General features: G+C 38.8%; 1 protein-coding gene across 1 annotated transcript; it reads right to left on the bottom strand.

Moving 5' to 3' along the window:
- Positions 1-1623: 1623 nt before the first annotated feature.
- LOC119056761 (zinc finger protein 527-like) lies at positions 1624-22713 on the bottom strand. Its single transcript, XM_053666779.1, has 4 exons — positions 22594-22713; positions 3685-3811; positions 3343-3434; positions 1624-1752 (listed from the first exon to the last, which is right to left on the bottom strand). Exons 1-4 carry the CDS (start codon positions 22711-22713, stop codon positions 1738-1740), a joined length of 354 nt encoding a protein of 117 aa, XP_053522754.1. The 3' UTR covers positions 1624-1737.
- Positions 22714-23328: the final 615 nt, after the last annotated feature.

The raw sequence follows: 23328 nt of genomic DNA on the forward strand, positions 1-23328 counted from the left end.
TCAGTTAAAATTAAATGGTTCTGGCACATCACAATTTTTCACTTTAACAATTTCAATAAACTAGCTGATGATTAATACTTGTCTGAATTGAGTTGGATAAGTCAGCTTCACTAGATCATGTATTGCTGCACTAGAATATCAGGAACTCTAAAAGGTTTAAACTTTTTGGCCCAGGAATCTCACATGAAAACACACATCTAAATCAAGTTGTATAAGACTAATAATTTTAAACAGCAAAACAGTAAAGCAACCTAATGTTGGGACTTGCTTTAAAATACATCAGTGTTGAGGAGTGCATAGGTCAATGGGGATAGATGAAATAAGATTGGAAACATTGTGATAATTGCTGGAGCTGAAAAATAGATTCATGAGATGTTCAATTTACCATTCTTGTGTATATTAAAGATTTCTTCATTAAAGTAATAAAATTTAAAATAGTAATGCTCTGTGAAAAAAAACTAAAAATCAAGGATATCCTACAACTAGAACACTTAAAAAACAGTGTTCCCATTACTTAAAAGCATATTTTTAAGAAATTAAAAGCCTTATCTTTTCTCATATTTCAAAAAATAAACCCTCAGTCTGTGCTACTTAAAACCCATTTTTTTTGCCCACATTATGAATGTCATCAATAACTTCAACTTCCAGCCATGATGGAGGCATAGGTAGATAAGCTTTGCTTCCTTACAGAACCAAAAGAAGGATAACAACCAATTTAAAAACAAAAAACAACCAAAACTGCCAGAAAATCTAACTGTATGGAAGTCTGACAAAGAAGGAGTTGAAGAAGAAACATTCATCCAAACGGTAGGAGGGGCAGAGACAGGAAGCTAGGGAGGCCAGGAGCCATGACAAGGCAGGGGTTGGCAGACCAGCTGATCCCGTATTTGCCTACAGATAAGCCAGGAGGAACGACTGATGAGACAGACCACGCAATCCAGGGTTCCAGCACAGGAAACTACAGCCTCAAAACCCCTGGCTGTAAAAATCTGTGGGGATTGTGGTGTTGGAAGAAATTCCCAGTCTCATAGAAGAGTCTGTTGGAGTGACCCACAGAATATACACAAGTGCATCCACCTAGGAATCAGCACTAGGGCAGCACCTGAAAGATCACAATCCACTTGTGGAAAGCAATGGAAGAGACTGAAAGCAGGGTGAGAACTGAGCAAGCAGCATCATCCCTCTCTGACACCTCGCCACATACAGCACCACACACAGCAAAGTGGGTTGCCCTGCCCTGGTGAATACCTAAGGCCCTACCCCTTACACTGTAACAGCTGCATGAAGACAAAGAAATATGGCCCAAAGGAAAGAACAGATCAAAACTCCAGAAAAAGAACTAAGTGACAAGGAGATAGCCAACCTATCAGATGCAGAGTTCAAACACTGGTAATCAGGATCTTCACAGAAATGATTGTGTACGGCTGCAAAATAAAGGAAGAAATGGAGACCATAGAAAGTGAGATAAAGGAAAATATATAGGGAGCCAACAGTGAAGGGAAGGAACCAGGACTCAATTCAATGGTTTGGAACCAAAGGAAAAAATAAACATTCATTTATCCACCTTGAATTTATTTTTGTGTATGGTGTAAGTTGGTGATCAAGTTTCATTTTTTTGCATGTAGCTGTCCAGATCTCTCAACACCATTTCTTGAAGAGGATATAGACATAAAACCACAAAAATCCTAGAGGAAAACATTGGCAGGAAAATGTCAGACATCCCGTGCAGCAACATCTTCACTGATATGGCTCCTAAAGCAAGGGACATAAAGGAAAGAATAAACAAATGGCACTTCATCAAATTAAAAAGCTTCTGCATGGCTAAAGCAAACAGCATTAAAATGAAAAGAGAGCCAACCATATAGGAAAACATGTTTGCCAATGACACCTCAGATAAGGGCTTGATCTCCAAAATATATAAAAACTCACAAGACTCCAGGAAGACAAAAAAAGGACAATTATAAAATGGGCAGAAGACTTGAACAGACACTTCTCTAAGGAGGACATACAGAGGGTCCAGAGACACACAAAAAGATGCTCAGTATCAATCACTAGTCGTCAGAGAGATGCAAATTAAAACCACAATGAGATACCATTTCACACCAGTCAGAATGGCCTTTGTAAACAGATCAATAAACAAGTGCTGGAGAGGATGTGGAGAAAAGGGAAACCTATGCACTGTTAGTGGGAATGCAGACTGGTCCAGCCACTGTAGAAAACAGTATGGAATTTCCTCAGAAAACTAAAAATGGAACTGCCTTTTGACCCAGAAATTCCACTGCTGGGATTATGCCCTAAGAGCCCTGAAAGGCCAATCCAAAAGAACCTATGCACCCCAATGTTCATAGGAGCACAATTTACAGTAGCCAAGTGCTGGAAGCAACCTAAGTGCCCACCAGCAAATGAGTGGATCAAAAAACAATGGTACATTTACACAATGGAATTCTAAGCAGCAGAGAGTAAGAAGGAGCTTATACCCTTTGCAACAGCATGGATGGAACTGGAGAGCATTATGCTAAGTGAAATAAGCCAGGCAGTGAAAGACAAATACCATATGATCTAACCTGTAACAGGACCCTAAACAACAAAACAAACAAGCAAGAAAAATATAACCAAAGACACTGAAATAGAGAACAGACAGACAGGGACCAGAAGGGAGAGGGGAAGGAATTTCAGGGGAAAAGAGGAAGAATTCACAGGAACAAGTATAAAGGACACATGGACAAAAACTAACAAGGGTGGAAATGGGAGGGAGGTGGGGAACCCTGGGGGGGAGTGGGTTGGGATGGGAGTAAAAGACAGAAAACTGTACTTGAACAATAATTGAATTTTTAAAATACACAATAAAATAAAAGAGAAAGAAGTAGATCCGAGTTATATGAAATAGAATATCTCCTCAAGAGAAAAAAAGGGCTTTAAAATGGGATGGAATGAAGGCAGATGAGTAGCACAGAGAGTACTTTTCTCCATATATCTTAGGCCTTTTCTCCACAACTCTTGGATGGGCCTACAAGGGAGACATTATTCAATCATTACCTTTAGGATTCTGCCTTCCATGCCAACTGGGTTCTTTTTTTTAAAAATTATTTATTTTTTTAGAGAGAGTGTAAGGGACAGAGAAAGAAGGGGAGAGAAACCTCATTGTGCAAGAGATACATCACCTGGTTGCCTCTCCCATGCCCTCAGCTGGGGACCTGGCCCGCAACCCAGGCATGTGCCCTGACTAGAAATTGAACCAGTGATCTTTCAGTTCACAGGCTGGCACTCAATCCACTGAGCCACACCAGCCAGGGTGGTGGGTTCTTAACTGCAGTGCCTTTCCCCAGTTAAATCCTTACTCACCTGGGCAGCATCCTCCCACCATGTTCCTTTGCATCCAGGGCTCTTTCCCTTGTCCAATAAGAAAATCATATCATGCTTAGACATAGAGAGTCCTGTTTACACAAAAAGAGAATAAGATATAATCATGTCGCTGAATTCAAACCTAGTTATCAAGAAAATAGGCAACTACATGAAAAGCAAGTTATAAAGTTCTAAAGAATGGATAAGATAAAGGGATTACAAAGAGCTCCCCATATCCTAATCTGCAAGGCACAAAATAATTCTCTAGGATATAGAAATGCACCCAGATAATTGAAAGATACACCCAAAATTCACAAGATGTTTGGGGATAAATAACCTTACCTAGTAAGACCAGGTTGCTGTAGTTCTCCATCATCACATCTCTGTACAAGTCTCTCTGAGCAGGGTCCAGATAGTCCCACTCCTCCTGTGAGAATTCTATAGCCACATCCCTGAAAGTCACCAACCACTGAAATCATAAAACTATATTGTACTGTTGAAGTTAAAGGAGGCCTTCCCCAAATGAGAATGCAAGAAGTCAGCAGTCTGTAATCAGAAGAGAGCCTTCACCAACAATACTGGTACCACTTTAGTCATAAAGACAGTCAAAGAAAACATTGGAGACAATCCAGCAGAAACTCATGAGTATTTATCAGTATTTGAGAATTTCATTGGTGCTATAGATGACATGCTGAAGATCAAGATGTCTTTTTTTAGAAATGAGTTGTTGCAGAAGTTGGGCCCACTTGAACATGTAATAGTGGATATAGTTTCTGCTTACACAACAAATTCAATGTTTTGGGTTTATTTGGCAGCTCAGGGAGTTAATCCTAAGGAACATCCAGTAAAAAGCAGGAATTGAAAAGAATCAGAGTATACATGAAGAGAGTTAAGAAAATAAAGGCAAAAAAGGCTGCACCTCTCACCAGGTGGCTGTTGACTGGAGCATCATCCCATACACCAAGTTTATGGGTTTGATCCTTGGTCAGGGTGCAAATGGGAGGTAGACAATTGATGTTTCTTTCTCACATCGATGTGTGTGTCTCTCTCTCCCTCCCATCCTCTCTCTCAAAATATCCTTGGGTGAAGATTTTGAAAAGTACTATATTGCATATATGAAAGTTGCTAAGAGTGTAAGTAGATCCTGAGTTCTCATCACAAGAAAAAAACTTGTATCTATGTATGGTGATATATATTAACTAGTTATTGTGGTGATCATTATATATCAAAATAGCTAATCATTATGTTATACACCTGCAACTACATGCCAATTATATCGCAGTAAAAATTAGTTTTTAAAAAAGACATTATATTTCAGAAGAGAAGAAATAACTCACTTGGAACATGCCTTTAAAGAATTTTTTATTATAATTTTTTTAGATTTTATTTATTTATTTATCTTTAGAGGGGAAGGAGAGAGGGAAACATCAATGTATGGTTGCCTTTTGTGCATCCCCTGCTGGGAACTGGCCTGCAGGAAACCTGCCTGCAACCCGGACATGTGCCCTGACCGGGAATCGAACCATGATCCTCTGGTTCACAGGCCTGTGCGCTCAATCCACTGAGCTACACCAGCCAGGGCCTTTAAAAATGTTTATGCTGAGTTGTACATTCCCAAATTCCTCTTTTGGAAAAGTACAGCATCCCAAGAAAGCAGCTGGGATAAGAAAAAAGTAACTCCTCTTTCAATTTACTTACTATGCTGTCTACCCCTACACCTCCCAGATACATACATATGCTCTCTCTGATGGAAACTAAAAGGGATGTATACAAATCCCAGCACTTCCCTAAGCTTGTGAAACCCAAGAACATCAGGATGGGTTCAGGGCAGATATGTTCCAGCACCAGAGGGGCCCATGTACCTCTGCAGGAGGGATTCAGGCAAACCATTGCACTAATCTAAAGATGTTGGTCTGAACCTCAGGTGGGTATAATAACAACATGGCTCTATAGTTCCCCTTTTGTAGGTACAGCCAGTTTTCCTCAAGCTGTACCCAAGTTACAGCTTAGTCAAAGATGGAGTCCTCAAGCTAGAAACACAATATACTTGCACATGTTCCATACTTAGACAAAGACTTTCAGAGGCTTGCCTCCAGTACACACCGAGCTCAAGATATGAAAATCTCTTAGCTTCTCTCTGACTATATTATAAACCATGAAATCTGAGACAGGCCTGCCCAATCCATGCCAGAGACCACAAGGCCTTGAAAACCAGCCCCACAAACTATTGGGTTAGCCAAGAAGTCTGTTTGGTTTTTTCTGAAAGATGGCTCTAGTAGCACTTCATTTTCTTTAACTTCATTCAAAACAATTTTGTTAGATTGTATTGTGACAGCTGTCATATTAGCATGCAGTCTTAAAAAAATATCAAAATTGGTGAATTTTTGTGTAGTTATTTTAATGTTGAAGATGGAAGAAAAAACATAATATATTTTCACTATGTTATGCTTTTTTATTTCGAGAAAGGTGAAATGAAACTAAAACACAAAAAACGATTTGTGCAGTGTATGGAGAAGATAGTGCAACTGATTGAACATGTCAAAAGTGGTGTGTGAAGTTTCATGCTGGTAATTTCTCACTGGACAATACTCCATGGCAGGTAGACCAGTTGAAGTTGATATTGATCAAATCGAGACATTAACTGAGAACAATCAATATCACACCACACAGGAGATAGCTGACATACTCAAAATATCCAAATCAATAATGTTATTGATGAAAGTGAAAAATGCATCTTTTATTTTATGGAAAAAAACTCAACAGACTTTTTGGCCAACCCAATGGATAGGAAACAAGGCAAGAAATGAGCTACACTCTTGAATATAGCCCATGATGGGTAGGTAGTATGAATGAGAAATAAACTTTGCATGTTAAGATACTGACATTTAAGTTAAAATAGCATGGTTTAGCCTAGTCTGCTACTGCTACACTAATAATATTAAATCCCTTGTCAACCCCCTCACTGTCCTTGGAATACCAGAAATATACTTAAGACTTAGTTGTAGATGGCGGATACAAATATATATGGTATGCAAATCAAAACCAAAATGAGATATCACCTCACATCTATTAGAATGGCTATTATCAAAAATAAACTGGCTGGTGTGCCTCAGTGCATTAAGTGCCAGCCTGTGATCCAAAGGGTAGCCAGTTCAATTCCCCAGTCAGGGCATATGCCTGGTGTTGGGAACTGCCCTGCCTGGTTTCAGAAGCTGTAACCGCTCCCCCTCCCCATGGCTAAGGCTGAGTGAGTGACCTTCTGACAATAAGCCACTAAGGAGACAAAGCTTATCTTCCTGACTGGAGCGCTGCTTCTGCTTCTTTTACTTCATTATGCCTGGTCCTCAATGCTTGATCTGTTAGCCAAGCACAGGTAAGGTTCCTCAAGGGAGGGATGACCTAAGATAGGCATGATCATGGGGGGGTACCCAGGGAAGGACTTGGGGGCTACAGCAAAGGGGTGATGGCCCCTCATCCCTCAGCTTTGACATAGCCTGAGTCCTCATTCTGTCTGTAAGAAGTCTCCTAATCTCTTACCTGCCTTACTTCTCCTGCCTGACTTAAGACTAAAACAATGTCAGTGATGGGTGCAGCCCTGTGCTGAAAAGGGTGGGTTTCCTAGGGCAATCAGGCCTAAGAAAGAATATGTAAAATACTGTGAAACTTGCTTTGTTTAGAATGCTTTCAATTAAATGATAAAGGTCCAAGCAAGAAGTGAGTTTGTTCCCCAAAGTTTTATGGCCATTTAGCTATTGACCCTGACTCAAAAATAGGCCCTCAGAGTTCTCTGTATGTTATCTATGGTTTGATCCTTACTGACTGATAATAATTAATGAGCTTTACATATACACCCTGTATGCCTACACAAATTGAATCCAATGAAAGTGTCTCAAGGCAAGGGTCCAGGTGCTCTCTCCTCTTGAGAGGGTGGCCAAGGTGCTGCAAGACTAGCTCTCCCCTTGAGAGAGAAGTTACACTGTCCCTTTTCCTCCACAGGACTCAGCAGTCTGTGTGAATGTATCTTGACTCATCCACAATGCTGCGGACACTGCAGGCCAGTGTCCGGGTCAGAAGGCGGTTTCCTTTTTTCCACAACCTCTCCAACACTTGTTATTAACAGTCTAGTTAATACTAGCCATTATAACAGGTGTGAGGTAGTATCTCATTGTAGTTTTGATTTGCATTTCCCTAATAGCTAGGGAAGTTGAGCATTTTTTTATATACCTTTTCCACTTGTATGTAGTCTTTTTTTAAAATAAATTTTATTTAGTTATTTTTCAAGTACATTTTTTTATCTATTTCTCCCATCCCACCCCCCCACCCCGTCTCCCCTCTCCCTCCCATTCCCCCCCCCCCCGCCCCAGTCCTCATCCCTGTGCCTTTCATACTTGTTCCTCAAAATCCCTCCCCATTTTTCCCCTTAAATTCGCTTCCCTCTCCCCTCTGGTCGCTGCCCACTTGTTCTCTATTTCAGTGTCTTTGTTTTTATTCTGTTTGCTTGTTTGTTTTATTCTTTAGCTTCCTGTCAAAGGTGAGATCATATGGTATTTGTCTTTCAATGCCTGGCCTATTTCACTCAGCATAATGCTTTCCAGTTCCATCCATGTTGTTGCAAAGGGTAGTAGCTCCTTCTTTCTCTCTGCTGCATAGAATTCCATTGTGTATATGTACCACAATTTTTTGATCCATTCGTTTACCGATGGGCACCTAGGTTGCTTCCAGCTCTTGGCTATTGTAAATTGTGCTTCTATGAACATTGTGGTGCATAGATTCTTTGAAATTGATGTTTTAGGATTCTTGGGGTATAATCCTAGCAGTGGAATTGCTGGGGGTCAAAAGGCAGGTCGATTTTTATTTTTCTGAGAAAATTCCATACTGTTTTCCATAATGGTTGTACCAGTCTGCAATCCCACCAACAGTGAACTAAGGTCCCCTTTTCCGCACAACCTCTCCAACATTTTTTGTTTGTTGCTTTGTCTATTATAGCCATCCTGACTGGTGTAAAGTGGTATCTCATTGTGGTTTTAATTTGCATCTCTCTGATAGCTAACGATATTGAGCATCTCTTCATGTGTCTCTGGATATTCTGTATGTCCTCTTTAGAGAAGTGTCTGTTCAAGTCCTTTTACCATTTTTTAATTGGGTTAGATGTCTTCCTAGAGTGGAGTTGTGTAAGTTCTTTGTATGTAGTCTTAAAAGAAGTATCTATTCAGGTAATCTGCCCGTTTTTTAACTGGATTGTTTATTGTTGGGCATTGAGTTATATGAGCTTTTAAATATAGTTTGATATTAACCTCTTGTCAGAGCTGTCATTTGCAAATATCTTTTGCCATGTGGTTAGTTGTCTTTTTATTTTGTTAGCAGTTTCTTTTGCTGTGCACAAGCTTTTTAGTTGGATATAGTACTATACATTTCTTTTTGCCTTTTCGTTCCTTTTCTTTCAGGTCAATTCATAAAATCCTCCATAAGACCAAGCTCCATAAGTTTAGAGCATATGTTTTCAACTTTGTACTTTCTTATTTCAACCTCTGATCCATTTTGAGTTAATTTTTTTTAACTTTTTATTGTTGTTCAAATACAGTTGTCTCCATTTCCCACACACACACACCCTCACTCCATCCATCCCCACTTCCCACCCTTGATTCTACCCTGCTTTGGTTTTGTCCATGTGTCCTTTATAGATGTTCCTGAAATATCTTCCCTCTTTTCCCCCCATTTATCCCCTTCCCACCTCCCCTCTGGTTACTGTCTATTCTTAATTTCAATGTCTCTGGTTATATTTTGCTTCTTTGTTTGTTTTGTTGATTAGGTTACACTTATAGGTGAGATCATATGCTATTTACCTTTCACCACCTGGCATATTTCACTGAGCATAATGCTCTCCAGATCCAACCATGCAAATGGTAGGAGCTCCTTCTTTCTTTGTGCTGAGTAGTATTCCATTGCATAAATGTACCAGTTTTTCTGTCCACTCATTTACTGATGGACACTTAGGCTGTTTCCAGTATTTAGTTATTGCAAATAACCCATCTATAAACACTGGGGTTCATAGGTTCTTTTGAATTGGTGATTCAGGATGTGTGGGGTATAACCCCAGCAGTGAGATTGCTGGATAGAAAGGCAGTTCCATTTTTAGTTTTTGAGGAAATTCCATATTGTTTTCCACAGTGGCTACACCAGGCTGCATTGCCACCAACCATGTACTAGCATTCCCTTTTCTCCACAACATTACCAGCACTTGTTGATTGTTGATTTATTAATGATGGCCATTCTGTCTAGTGTGAAGTGATATCTCATTGTGGTTTTATTTTTTTTTACTTATTTTTTATAATAAATTTTTTTAGTTACTTTTCAAGTATATTTTTTTAATCTATTTCTCCCATCCCACCCGCCCGCCCTGTCTCCCCCCTCCCTCCAATTTCCCCTCCCCCAGTCCTCATCCCTGTGTCTTTCATACTTGCTCCTCAAAATCCCTCCCCATTTTCCCCCTTAAATTCCCTTCCCTCTCCCCTCTGGTCCCTGCCCACTTGTTCTCTATTTCAGTGTCTTTGTTTTTACTCTGTTTGCTTGTTTGTTTTATTCTTTAGCTTCCTGTCAAAGGTGAGATCATATGGTATTTGTCTTTCAATGCCTGACCTATTTCACTCAGCATAATGCTTTCCAGTTCCCTCCATGTTGTTGCAAAGGGCAGTAGTTCCTTCTTTCTCTCTGCTGCATAGAATTCCATTGTGTATATGTACCACAATTTTTTGATCCATTTGTTTACTGATGGGCACCTAGGTTGCTTCCAGCTCTTGGCTATTGTAAATTGTGCTGCTATGAACATTGTGGTGCATAGGTTCTTTGAAACTGATGTTTTAGGATTCTTGGGGTATAATCCTAGCAGTGGAATTGCTGGGTCAAAAGGCAGGTCGATTTTTATTTTTCTGAGAAAATTCCATACTGTTTCCCATAATGGTTGTACCAGTCTGCAATCCCACCAACAGTGAACTAAGATCCCCTTTTCCGCACAACCTCTCCAACATTTGTTGTTTGTTGCTTTGTCTATTATAGCCATCCTGACTGGTGTAAAGTGGTATCTCATTGTGGTTTTAATTTGCATCTCTCTGATAGCTAACGATATTGAGCATCTCTTCATGTGTCTCTGGATATTCTGTATGTCCTCTTTAGAGAAGTGTCTGTTCAAGTCCTTTTCCCATTTTTTAATTGGGTTCAATGTCTTCCTAGAGTGGAGTCGTGTAAGTTCTTTCTATATTTTGGAGATTAAACCTTTGTCTGAGGTATCATTGGCAAATATGTTTTCCCATACAGTTGGTTGTCTTTTTAATTTAATACTGTTTTCTTTAGCCCTGCAGAAGCTTTTTATTTTGATGAGATCCCATTTATTTATTCTTTCCTTTATATTCCTTGTTCTAGTGGACATATCAGTAAAAATGTTGCTGCGTGGAATATCTGAGATTTTCTTGCCAATGTTCTCCTCTAGGACTTCAATGGTGTCACAGCTTATATTTAAGTCTTTTATCCACCTTGAATTTATTTTGGTGTATGGTGTAAGTTGGTGCTCAAGTTTCATTTTTTTGCACGTAGCTGTCCAGTTCTCCCAACACCATTTGCTGAAGAGGCTATCGTTACTCCATTTTATGTTACTACCCCCTTTGTCAAATATTAATTGACTGTAGAGAGTTGGGTTGATTTCTGGGCTCTCTGTTCTGTTCCATTGGTCTATGTGCCTGTTTTTATGCCAGTACCAGGCTGTTTTGATTACAGTGGCTTTGTAATACAGTTTGATATCAGGTATTGTGATCCCTCCTACTTTGTTCTTCTTTCTCAAAAGAGCAGCTGCTATTCGGGCTCGTTTATGATTCCATATAAATTTTTGAAGTGTTTATTCTATGTCTGTGAAATACGCCATTGGTACTTTAATAGGTATTGCATTGAATCTGTATATTGCTTTGGGTAGTATGGACATTTTGATGATGTTAATTCTTCCAATCCATGAACAAGGTATATGTTTCCATTTGTTTGTGTCTTCCCTGATTTCTTTCATCAGTGTTGCGTAGTTTTCTGAGTACAGGTCTTTTACCTCCTTGGTTAGGTTTATTCCCAGATATTTTATTTTTCTTTTTGCTATATCAAATGGATTTTTTCCTTGATTCCTGCTTCTGCTGATTCACTGTTGGTATACAAAAATGCCTTTGATTTCTGGATATTGACTTTGTAACCAGCTGTTTTGCCAAACTCATTAATTAGTTCAAGCAGTTTTGGGGTAGAGTCTATAGGATTTTCCATGTACACTATCATGTCATCTTCAAACAGTGACAGTTTTGCTTCCTCCTTTCCTATTTGGATGCCTTTTATTTCCTTTTCCTGCCTGATTGCTGTGGCCAAAACTTCTAATACTATATTGAATAGAAGTGGTGAAAGTGGACATCCTTGTCTTGTTCCTGATCTTAGTGGAAAAGCTTTTAGTTTTTGCCCATTGAGTATGATATTGGCTGTAGGTCCCTCATAAATGGCCTTTATTATATTGAGGAATGCTCCCTCTATTCCCACTTTGCTGAGTGTTTTTATCATAAATGGGTGTTGTACCTTATCGAAAGCTTTTTCCGCGTCTATTGATATGATCATGTGTTTTTTGTCTTTGCTTTTGTTTATGGGATGAATTACATTTACTGATTTGTGAATGTTGAACCATCCTTGCATCCCTGGGATGAATCCCAATTGGTCATGGTGTATAATCTTTTGGAATATTGTTGGATGCGATTTGCCAATATTTTGTTGAGGATTTTAGCGTCTATGTTCATCAGTGATATTGGCCTGAAGTTTTCTTTCTTTGTTGTATCTCTATCTGGTTTTGGAATTAGGATGATGCTGGCTTCATAAAAGGAGTTTGGGAGTTTTCCATCCTTTTGGATTTTTTGGAATAGTTTGTGAAGAATGCGGGTTAGCTCTTCCTTAAATGCTTTATAGAATTCTCCTGTGAACCCATCTGGTCTGGGGCTTTTGTGTGATGGGAGATTTTTGATTACTGCTTCAATTTCTTTTGCTGTTATTGGTCTATTCAGATGTTCTACTTCTTTTTCATTGAGTTTTGGGAGATTATATTTTTCTAGAAATGTGTCCATTTCCCCTAGGTTCTCAAATTTCTTGGCATACAGTTCTTCATAGTAATTTCTTACAATCCTTTCTATTTCTGTGGTATCAGTTGTAATCTCTCCTCTTTCATTTCTGATTGTGTTTATTTGTGTCCGTTCCCTTCTTTTCTTGATGAGCCTACTTAAAGGCTTGTCTATTTTGTTTATCTTTTCAAAGAACCAACTCCTGGATTCATTGATCTTTAGAATTGTACTTTTAGTCTCTATGTCATTTAGTTCTGCTCTGATCTTAGTTATTTCCTTCCTTCTACTTGCTGTGGGCTGTTTTTGTTGTTGTTCCTCGAGTTTTTGCAGGCGTAGAGTAAGGTCGTTTGTTTGAAATGTTTCTGTTTTCTTTAGGTAGGCCTGTACTGCTACAAACTTCCCTGTCTGGAATGCCTTCACTGTGTCCCATAAGTTTTGGGTTGTTGCAAGATCATTTTCATTTGTTTCCAGAAAGTTTTTGATTTCTTCCCTAATTTCATTCTTGACCCATTCATTGTTTAATAGCATACCATTCAGTCTCCATGATTTTGGGTGTTTGGGGTCTTTTCCTTTGGGGTTGGTTTCCAGTTTCAGTCCCTTGTGGTCAGAGAAAATGCTTGGTATGATTTCAATTTTCTTGAATTTTTTGAGGCTCGTTTTGTGTCCTATCATGTGGTCAATCTTTGAAAATGTTCCATGTGCATTTGAAAAGAATGTGTATTTAGCTTCTTTGGGGTGAAGAGCTCTGTATATATCAGTTAGGTCCATTTCATCAAGGGTGTTGTTTAATGCCGCAATGTCTTTGTTGATATTTTGTTTGGAAGATCTGTCCATTTTTGATAGTGGGGTGTTAAAATCCCCCACTATAATTGTGTTGCTGTCTATATCTCTCTTGAATTCCTCTAAGATTTTCTTTATATATTTTGGTGCTCCTATGTTGGGTGCATATATATTTATGATGCTAATGTTCTTGGTGGATTCTTCCCTTGAGTATTATGAAGTGACCTTCTGGGTCACTCTTTATGGCTCTTTTTTTGAAGTCTATTTTGTCTGATATGAGAACTGCTACCCCAGCTTTTTTTTCTTGTCCATTTGCTTGGAAAATTTGTTTCCAGCCCTTCACTTTTAGTCTGTGATGGTCTTTTGTCCTGAGGTGGGTCTCTTGTAGGCAGCATATGTGTGGGTCATACTTTCTTATCCATTGAGCTATTCTGTGTCTTTTGATTGGAGCATTTAATCCATTTACATTTAAGGTTATTATTGATAGGTACTTATTCACTGCCATTTTTGTACCTGTGTTCCTCTCTGTCTCTTTTCCTTCCTTTCCTTAAAGCAGACTTTTTAGTATTTCTTGTAGAGCTGGCTTGGTGGCAGCAAATTCTTTTAGACTTCTTTTGTCTTGGAAGCTCTTTATTTGGCCTTCTATCTTGATTGAGAGCCTTGCTGGGTAAAGTAGCCTTGGTTGTAGGCCTCTGTTTCTCATTACTTGGAATACTTCTTGCCATTCTCTTCTTGCTTGGAGTGTTTCCATTGAGAAGTCAGTGGCTAATCTTATTGGGACTCCCTTGTATGTTATTTCTTTTTTCTCCCTTGCTGCCTTTAAGATTATCTCTTTGTCTTGGAAGTTTGCCATTTTAATGATGATGTGTCTTGAAGTGGGCCTCTTTGGGTTCCTCTAGAATGGGACTCTGTGTGATTCCTGGATTTGTGTGACTTTTTCTTTTATCAAATTAGGAAAAATTTGTCTCATTACTCTTTCAAATATGTTTTCTATCCCTTGTTTTTCTTCTTCTCCTTCTGGTATTCCTATTATTCGGATATTATTACGTTTCATATTGTCTTGCATTTCTCTTAATCTCTCTTCATTCTTTCTGAGCCTTTTTTCCCTTTCCTGTTCTTTCTGTGAGATGCTTTCTACTTTGTCCTCTAATTCACTAATCCTATCTTCTGTTTCATCTACCCTATTTTTAATGTTTTCCACTGTGTTTTTTAAATCAGAAATTGTATTCTTCATTTCCTCTTGGCCCTTGCTAATAATTTCCATTTCCTTTTTCATGGTGATATAGTTCACAGTGAGATCATTGTAGCTCCCCTGTAGTTTCTGGTAGCTGATTGTGAGCTCTTTGAACTTCCTGATAACCAGTGCTTTGAATTCAGTATCTGATAGTTGACTTGCCTCTATTTAATCTAACATTCTTTCTGAGGATTCCTCCTTTCCTTTCATTTGGGGATTGTTTCTTTGTCTTCCCATTGTTTGTGAGACTCTTCTTGTTAGCCTCAGCTTCTTATATTAATCTGTTTTGACACCCTGGGTTTATGGTGTGAACTTTTGTGGTGGAATGCCTGTGAATTTCAGTGGTGCGGCCTCTTTTGGTTTTCCTGTTGTTCTCTGCTTCCACCTACTCAAATATGCAGCAACTTTTGGCTTCTCTCCTACAACAATGTGCAATTTGTCTCTCTGACTCTACTATTGGGAGGCCTCTTGTATGGGTCCAGCTCTGGTCTTTTCATATTTTCAAGTTGATTGTGTCTCGTCTGGTTCCTCCGTGACCGATGAGGTTTCTGGTCTCTTATTTTCATATATGCTTGGCAACTGCTGGCTTGCTGGCCTCACCTCCTCCGATCAGATAGGTTTCTTTCTCTTTTGTACTAGGAACTGGTATCTGCTTCATCCTAGTCTACCGCCATCTTGAAACTCTCCTCATTGTGGTTTTAATTTGCATCTCTCTAATGGATATTGATGTTGAGCATTTTTCATGTGTCTGGGCCCACTGTATGTCCTCCTTGGAGAATTATCTGTTCAGGTCCTTTGAAACCACAGCCAACATCATACTCAACAGGTAAAAACTAAAAGCTTTCCCACTAAGATCAGGAAGAAGACAAGGGTGTCCACTCTCACCACTTCTATTAAGCACATTATTAGAAATTCTAGACACAATGCTTAGACAGGTAAAAAAAATAAGATGTAAAGTAAAAGAGTAAGTGTTTGCAGATGGCATGATGATCTACATAGCAAACCCTATAGACTCCACCAAAAAACTACTTGATCTTATAAATAAATTTGGCAAAATGGTGAGATATAAAGTCAACATTCACTCAGGTTTCTTTTCTTTTTTCATCAATGTCATGTCTTATCTCAAGTTGCTCTAACAAAATACCATAGGCTGGATGGCATTAAAAAAAGGGCATTTATTTCTCACTGTTTTGGACACTAGCAAGTCTAAAATCAAGGTGCTTGCAAATTTAGTTCCTAGTGAGAATCCTCTTCTTGCCCTCTCATGATAGAGAACAAGCTCAGGTTTCTTTCTCACTTTATGAAGACACTAATCCTATCACAGGGGTCCATATTAATGACATTATCTAATCCTAATTATCTTCCATATACCTGCACATACCATCATATTGTAAACTAGGACTTTAACATGAATATGAAGAAACAGAAACATTTAATCCATAATATTCTACCCTGGCCTCCCAAATTTATGTACTTATTACATGCAAAATAAATTTACCCCATCCCAACAGTTCCAAAAGTCTTTTTATTAATATATACTTTTATTTTATTGATTATGCCATTACATTTGTTTTATTCCCCCCTTCATTCCCCTCCACCCTGCACACCCCTCCCCCACCACTCCCCCCTTAGTTCATGAACATGTGTCTCAAGTTCTTTCGATTCTATATTTCCCCTACTATTCTTACCCTCCCCCTATCTATTTTCTATCTACCATCTATGCTACTTATTTTCTGTACCTTCTCCCCCTTCTCCTTCTCCCACTCCCCTGTTGCTCACCCTCCATATGATCTTCATTTTTATGGTTCACTCCTGATCTAGCTGTCCTCTTAATTTGCTTTTGTTTTAGGTGTGGTTGTTAATAACTGTGACTTTGCTGTCCTTTCACTGTTCATATTTTTTATCTTCTTTTTCTTAGGTAAGTCCCTTTAACATTTCATATAATAAGGATTTGGTGATGATGAACTCCTTGAATTTGATCTTATCTGAGAAGCACTTTATCTGCCCTTCCATTCTAAATGAAAGCTTTGCTGGATAGAGTAAACTTGGTTGTAGGTCTTTGGATTTCATGACTTGGAATACTTCTTTCCAGCCCCTTCTTGCCTGTAAGGTCTCTTTTGAGGAATCAGCTGACAGTCTGATGGGAACTCCTTTGTAGGTGACTGTTCCCTTATTTCTTGCTGCTTCTAGGATTCTCTCCATTTTAATCTTGGCTAATATAATGATGATGTGCCTTGGTGTGTTCCTTCTTGGGTCAAACTTCTTTGGGACTCTCAGAGCTTCCTGGATTTCCTGGAAGTCTATTTCCTTTGTCAGATTGGGGAAGTTCTCCTTTATTATTTGTTCAAATAAGTTTTCCACTTGTTGCTCTTCCTCTTCCCCTTCTGGTACCCCTATAATTCGGATGTTGGAGTGTTTAAAGATGTCCTGGAGGTTCCTAATCCTCTCCTCATTAGTTTGAATTCTTCTTTCTTCACTCTTTTCTGTTTGGTCATTTTTTTCTTCCTTCTGGTCTACTCCCTTGATTTGAGTTCCAGTTTCCTTTCCATCACTATTGTTTTCCTGTGCATTTCCCTTCATTTCAATTAGTTTAGCCTTCATATGTTCCTCTAATTTGTGACTAAAATCAACCAGTTCTGTGAGCATCCTGATCACCAGTGTTTTGAACTGTGCATCTGAAAGTTTGGCTATCTCTTGGTCACTTAGAGTTATGGGCTCTAGGGCTTCAAGTTCTTCTTGAGCCATGTTTTGTTCTGTTCATGCCATTATGTGTGAGGAGTGGAGCCTTAGATGTTCACCAGGGTGGGGTGACCCAGGTCACTGGGTTGTGACGCTATATGTGGGAGCAGGGTGAAAGAGGGGCAATAGCAGTCGCCTCTGCTTCTTCCTACCGCCGGGGCCTGTGAGGTCTGTCTCAGTGCTCGCTCCTTCGCTGGTTTATCTGTGGCCGAATGTGTGACCATGGTCAGCCTGCTGCCTTGCGCCCTCACCGAGTCTGCCTGTAGCAACCCCATGCCTGGGCTCTGCCAACCGCCACCCATGAGCCTGGGTCAGTCTGGTTGAGTTTTCCTGAGCAACCCAACCCTTGGCCAGCCGCTGGCTCCGTCCCTCTTACTGGTTGGGCTGAAGGGTTCGTTTTTGTCAGACTTCTGTATAGTTCAATTTTCTGTGTTTTGGCTGCATTTTTTGTTACTAAAACTTTGTTGTCTTTAAACTTGGTTGTGCGAGAAGGTACAGTGTTTCCAGCTATGTCTCCATCATGGTGGAAGTCCCTATTTCTTAAAACTTGTTCATGTTTTTCTAGGTTATCCAATTTGGTGGTATAAGGACTCTAGTACTATTCTCGTATAGTTCTTTGCATGTCTCAGGTGTTTGTAGTAAATTTTTTCAGCCTAACTTTAATTAATTAATTAATTAATTAATTTTCTTAGTAAGTCTAGCCAGAGGTTTGTCTATTCTATTAATTTTATCAAAGAATCCCTGTTATTGCATTGTTTTCTGTTGTCTTATTCTTCTCTATTTCATTGAATTTTGTTCTAATTTTTATTTCTTTCTTTCCTTCTACTAACTTTGTTTGGGCTTTGTTTATTCGAGATTTTTTTTCTGTTTATTGTCATAGGACTGCAATGATATAAACTTTCCTCTTATTATTGCTTTTGTTGTATTGCCCAAATTTTGATTTGTCATAATGTCATTCTCATTTCTTTCTATGTATCTTTTGATCTCTTAATTCTTCTTTGACCCATTCATTGTTTCATAGCATGTAGTTTATTTTCCACATATTTGTGGTCATTCCCACTTTATTTGCCATTGATTTTCAGTTTCAACTCATGGTGGCCAGATAATATGCTTGGTATGACTTTGAGGCATGATAGTAAGAAGTTTGAATAATTCCTTGGCAAGTGCAATGGGGAAACTAAGAGAAGATAATTAAACAAGACCAAACAATTTGATCAATTTATAGCTAGCTAAAGAATCACAAGACCTTATCTTCACCAACCAAGGACTTAAGAACGAATGGTTTGTACCTCTCCTCCCTGACTAGAGAATAAATAATTTAAATCAACCTGTTCAGAGAGATAGAGGATAGAGATCCAATTAATGCCATTTGTGCCAGCCAAAAGCAAGGATGAATAAAGTCAGGGGGACAAGTAATAGAAACCTGACTACAGCCATATATACCCAAGATAAAAGTAAAGCAGTGAAGCTTTATACTCCCCTATATGCATATTTTGATATGTCAACATTTTAAAAATGCACCTAGAAAGCTGATGAATATTCTGCTAAAACCCTCCCCTAAGATTCTCACCTGAAAAAGGGAGATAAAAGCCTCAAGACAAGGGATACTGGCATGGGTTCTCTCAGGTGCACACTCATGTCACTTTTCAAGCATCAATTTTTTACTTTCTTCTAAAATCTAAGGGTCTCAAAGAGATTTGCAAGCAGGAGAGCAGTGGGTAGCAATAGCTAATCCCTGATTTTTGTCTCCAAGGCTCCCTTTTTCTCTGACTTTCCAGTGAGCTAAAAGCAGCCCTGCCATGGCTCACTTCTGTCACTGTGACTTTTTACTTTCCAGTGAGCTAACAGTGGCCCTGCTTTAGCTCATTCACTTCTTTTCCATAACATTTTTAGGTAGCCAATGCAGAGCACTGCCTAGGATCTCTCCTGTTGCTGCTTCTACACTAAGGTCTTCCTTAGTTTCACTGTTCCTAGCTTTAATAAACCTATTCTTAAAATCAGCTGGACTCATACATGAAGTAAAGAACTTATACACTACAGACTGGCCCAAGGCAGACCCACTTTGAGCCCAGTCCCTTTTCTATTTTTTAAAAGATTTTATTTATTTTTAGAGCAGAGGAAGAGAGGTAAAGAGAGAGAAACAATGATGTGAGAAACATCAGCTGTTTGCCTCTCAAATGCTCTCCCACTGGGAACGAAACTGTCACCTAGGCATGTGCCTTGACTTTTCTTCCCTGGAGGGAAAAGCAACCTTTTCTTCCCTGGAGGACCCTCAACCAACAGTCATACTGCTCAGGGCTGAGCCCAGTCCCTTTCCACCGATAATTTCAGTCTTATTCCATTTCTTGTGGCAAGTTTTGTGCCTCAACACATGGTCTATTATTGAGAATGTTCCATTTGCACTAAAAAAGATTGTATATTCTAGTGTTCTTGGATCACAAACTCTGTCAATATCAATTATGTCCACTTGGTGTAATGTGTCATTTAAGCCAATATTTACTGAATTTCAATGTTAATACTCTATCCATTGATACCAATGGGATATTTAGATTTTCTATATAATTATGTTTTTGTCAGTTTCTCCCTAAAGTTTAGTAAGTCATTGCTTTATATATTTTGGTGCTCCTAGGTTGGGTATATATTTAACTTATTTATTTATTTTTAAATAATTTTATCTATTTATCTTTTACAGGGGAAGGAGAGAAGGAGAGAAACATCAATGTATGGTTGCCTCTCATGCATTCCCTGCTGGGAACTGGCCCCTGCTGGGAACTGGCCTGCAACCCAGGCATGTGCCCTGACTGGGAATCGAACCGTGGTTGTATGGTTAACAGGCCTGTGCTCAATTCACTGAGCTACACCAGCCAGGGCTTTTTTTAACATTAAAAAATTTTTTTAAATTTTATTTATTTATCTTTAGAAGGAAAGGGAAGGAGAGAGAGAGAGAAATATCAATGTACGGTTGCTTCTTGTGCATCCCCTGCTGGGAACTGGCCCCTGCTAGGAGCTGTCCTGTAACCCAGGCCTGTGCCCTGACTGGGAATCAAACCGCGATCTTTTGGTTCGCAGGCCTGTGCTCAATCCACTGAGCTACACCAGCAAGGGCTTGGGTACATATATATTAATAACTGTTATATCTTTTTGATGTATTGTATCTTTTATCAGTAAAAATGTCATTTTTTTAGTCCTGTTACCTTTCCTAGTTTGAAATTTATTTTTTTCTGATAAAAGTTCAGCTACACTGACTTTTCCCTAGATGCCACTTGCTTGGAATATTTTTTACCCTATCACTTTGAGTCTAGGTTTGTCTTCACATCTGCACATGGGTCTCCTGAAGGTAGTGTATAGTTGTTGTTGTTTTTTTAATGCATCCTGCTACTCTATGTCTTCTCATTGGCTAGTTTAGTACTCATATTTAGGGTGATTATGATGTATGAGGATTATCCGTAGCTATTCTATCTTTTGTTTTCTGGTAGCTCTGTGTCTCCATTGTTTCTTTTCTCTTGTGTATTTGTTTTTTCAGTTTGGTGGTATAAGTTTTGAGGGTTTTTCTTAAATGATTTCTTTGTCTTTGTGTCACATGTCTTTGTTCTAGATTTTATTTTTTGTAGTTACCATTAGGTTAATGCAAACAGAAGTTTCATATATACAGTAGTCCATTTTCTTCTGATTGCATCTACTTCCATTTACTTCTTCAGGGTCTATTGTTTTTTCTTCCCCTTTATCTTTTTGTTCCCACAAATTATTCCTTTTTATGCTGTGCATTCATTTCCAAATTGCAGTAAGTATTTAAAATTTTTTTTTACCTCATTTAACCTTTATATTTAAGGGTATAGTTCTCTATTTTAAACAAGGTTTGCAATTTCCTGCTTCTGTCTCTTACTCACCTTACTCACAGTTTTGTATTAATTTGTCTTTTTCTTTAGGTAGAAGAGCACCTTCAAAATTTTTTGTAATGCAGGACTTGTGATGGTAAATTTTCCCAGCCTCTGTACGTTTGGAAAAGCACTTATTACTCCTTCATATCTAAAGGACAACTTTTCTGGATGTACTATTTTTGGCTAGTGATTTCTCTCCTTCAATAATCTGAATATTTGATTTTAGTCTCTCCTAGTTTATAGGGTTTCTATTGAAAAATCCAATAATAATCTAATGGGATTTTCTTCACAGGTTACTGTCTTCTTTTCCATGGATGTATTGAAAATTCTCTGCCATTACTTTTTGACTGTTTTAATATGATGTGTTTTGGAAAAAATTTTTTTAAGTCAGATATACTAGCATTGTGCAATGAGGTCCTGGAGAAGGCTTTTTTGGACTAAGATAGTTAGGTGTTCTGTTAACTTCTTGGATGAAGATCCAGTTTTTCCCATAGATTTATAAATTACTGATACGTTTGAATTGTTTCTCTGTTCCATTCTCATACTCTTTTTCTCTTGTATACCTATTATTTTTATATTGTTCTTTCTACTTTGGTCAGAGCTCTCAAGTTCTGTGGGGAGTTTTTTGTTATTTTTCATTATTTTTTTCTCTCTTCCACTCAAGTCATTTCTAAATTTCCATTTTCATTATCACTTATTCTTTCCTCTATCTGGTCTGCTCTATTACCCAAGCTTGCTAATTTATTCTTCATTTCATATACAGTGGTCTTAAGCTCCGGAATTTGTTTGGTTCTTTTTCATAGTTTAATCTCTTTGGTAAAGTATATTTTTATTCATTTTATTTCTGAGCTTGTTGAAGTACTTTCCTGAATTTCCTTGTCCCTTTTTTGTTCAGAACTGCAATTTTGAATTCTTTGTTATTTTAATCATAGTCTTCCATGTATTTAAGTTTATTTTCTGAAGATTTAAAAATTTTTCCCTGAACCCCTTCTTACTTTGGTTTTTCATTGTGATTGATGGATTATATCTCCACACAGGCATGTGTAAAAATGAAAACATTTTTGTTTGTTTTTATTTTTTATTTTTTGTATTATTTTCCATTACCATTTATTCCCCTTACACCCTCTTTCACTTCCCCACACCCCCTTCCTCCCTGCAATCACCACACCAGGTTAAAATCCAAAATTTATAAAGTACTTATAAAATTCAACACCAAAAAAAGAGAATAAATTTTTTTAGAGTCTGACCCTCAGGTATTTAACAAGTTCATAAGCAGAGGCCTCTTTTTTGTTTTCCAGTAGGTGGTGCTGAAGCACAAGTTTTTATTTTCTCTTACCTGCACTGCTGGGGTGTCAGGATCTGTGTGAGGTAGATGTCAACTCAACCATGGAAAATCCTCTGTCTTCTCCAAGAAGGTGGTCATCCTATTTACAGCCTGGTGGCCACAATGTTTGGGCACCACTCCCACGGTTTAGAAGTGGCAGGCTATGGGTCTGCTTGCCTGCATGTTCCCAGGGCCACATTCCTGTAGCCAGAAGCCACCAGCAGAGCCACTCTGAGTTGACCCAGCTGCCTCTACAAGGCTGTGCCAGTAAGGGTGGACAGGGAGAAGTATGTTCATGGTTCTTGCTATTCCTTATGGGTTGAGATGTATTCTGTACAGACTACTGAGGCTGAAAAGATTTTTCAGCCCTTTTGTAATTGCCGAGTGAGGTTTTTATAGTCTGGGGGATGGCTGGGTTTCCACATATGCAAAATCCTGTGTTGGGTGCTGGCTGGCAATGCCAACATTTTGCACCACTTCTTTACCCCTTAACCTGGGCCCACCTCAATGTGTGCAGCCATCCTGGCTCAATTACTGTCTCTGCCTCTCCCCTTGGCCTAGTGGGGGTGCATTCAGACCCTTTACTGCTATCACACCCCAAAGGGAGCATGAGACTGCACTTGATTTCTGTCTCTGATCTCTTCTTTCCATATCGACTGTTTGCTTAGATGGGCCAACCTTTAGTAGTATGAATATGCAAATATCTCAGGCACACTGGTGTGTTCAGAAGGAAGTTCTTTGTTAAATTATGACTGTTTAACTTGTAACTTCAAGAAAAGAGACTTGGTGCTCCCACGTGGACATGTTGCTGACATCTTTAACCAATTTAAAAAAATATGTTATTTGTTTTTAGAGAGAGGGGAAGGGAGGGAGAGAGAGGAAATCATTGATGTGCAAGAGAAACATCAATCA

Source organism: Artibeus jamaicensis, unplaced genomic scaffold, assembly GCF_021234435.1.
Source record: "Artibeus jamaicensis isolate MK-2021 breed Jamaican fruit bat unplaced genomic scaffold, CSHL_Jam_final contig_464, whole genome shotgun sequence".
NCBI lineage: Eukaryota > Metazoa > Chordata > Mammalia > Chiroptera > Phyllostomidae > Artibeus > Artibeus jamaicensis.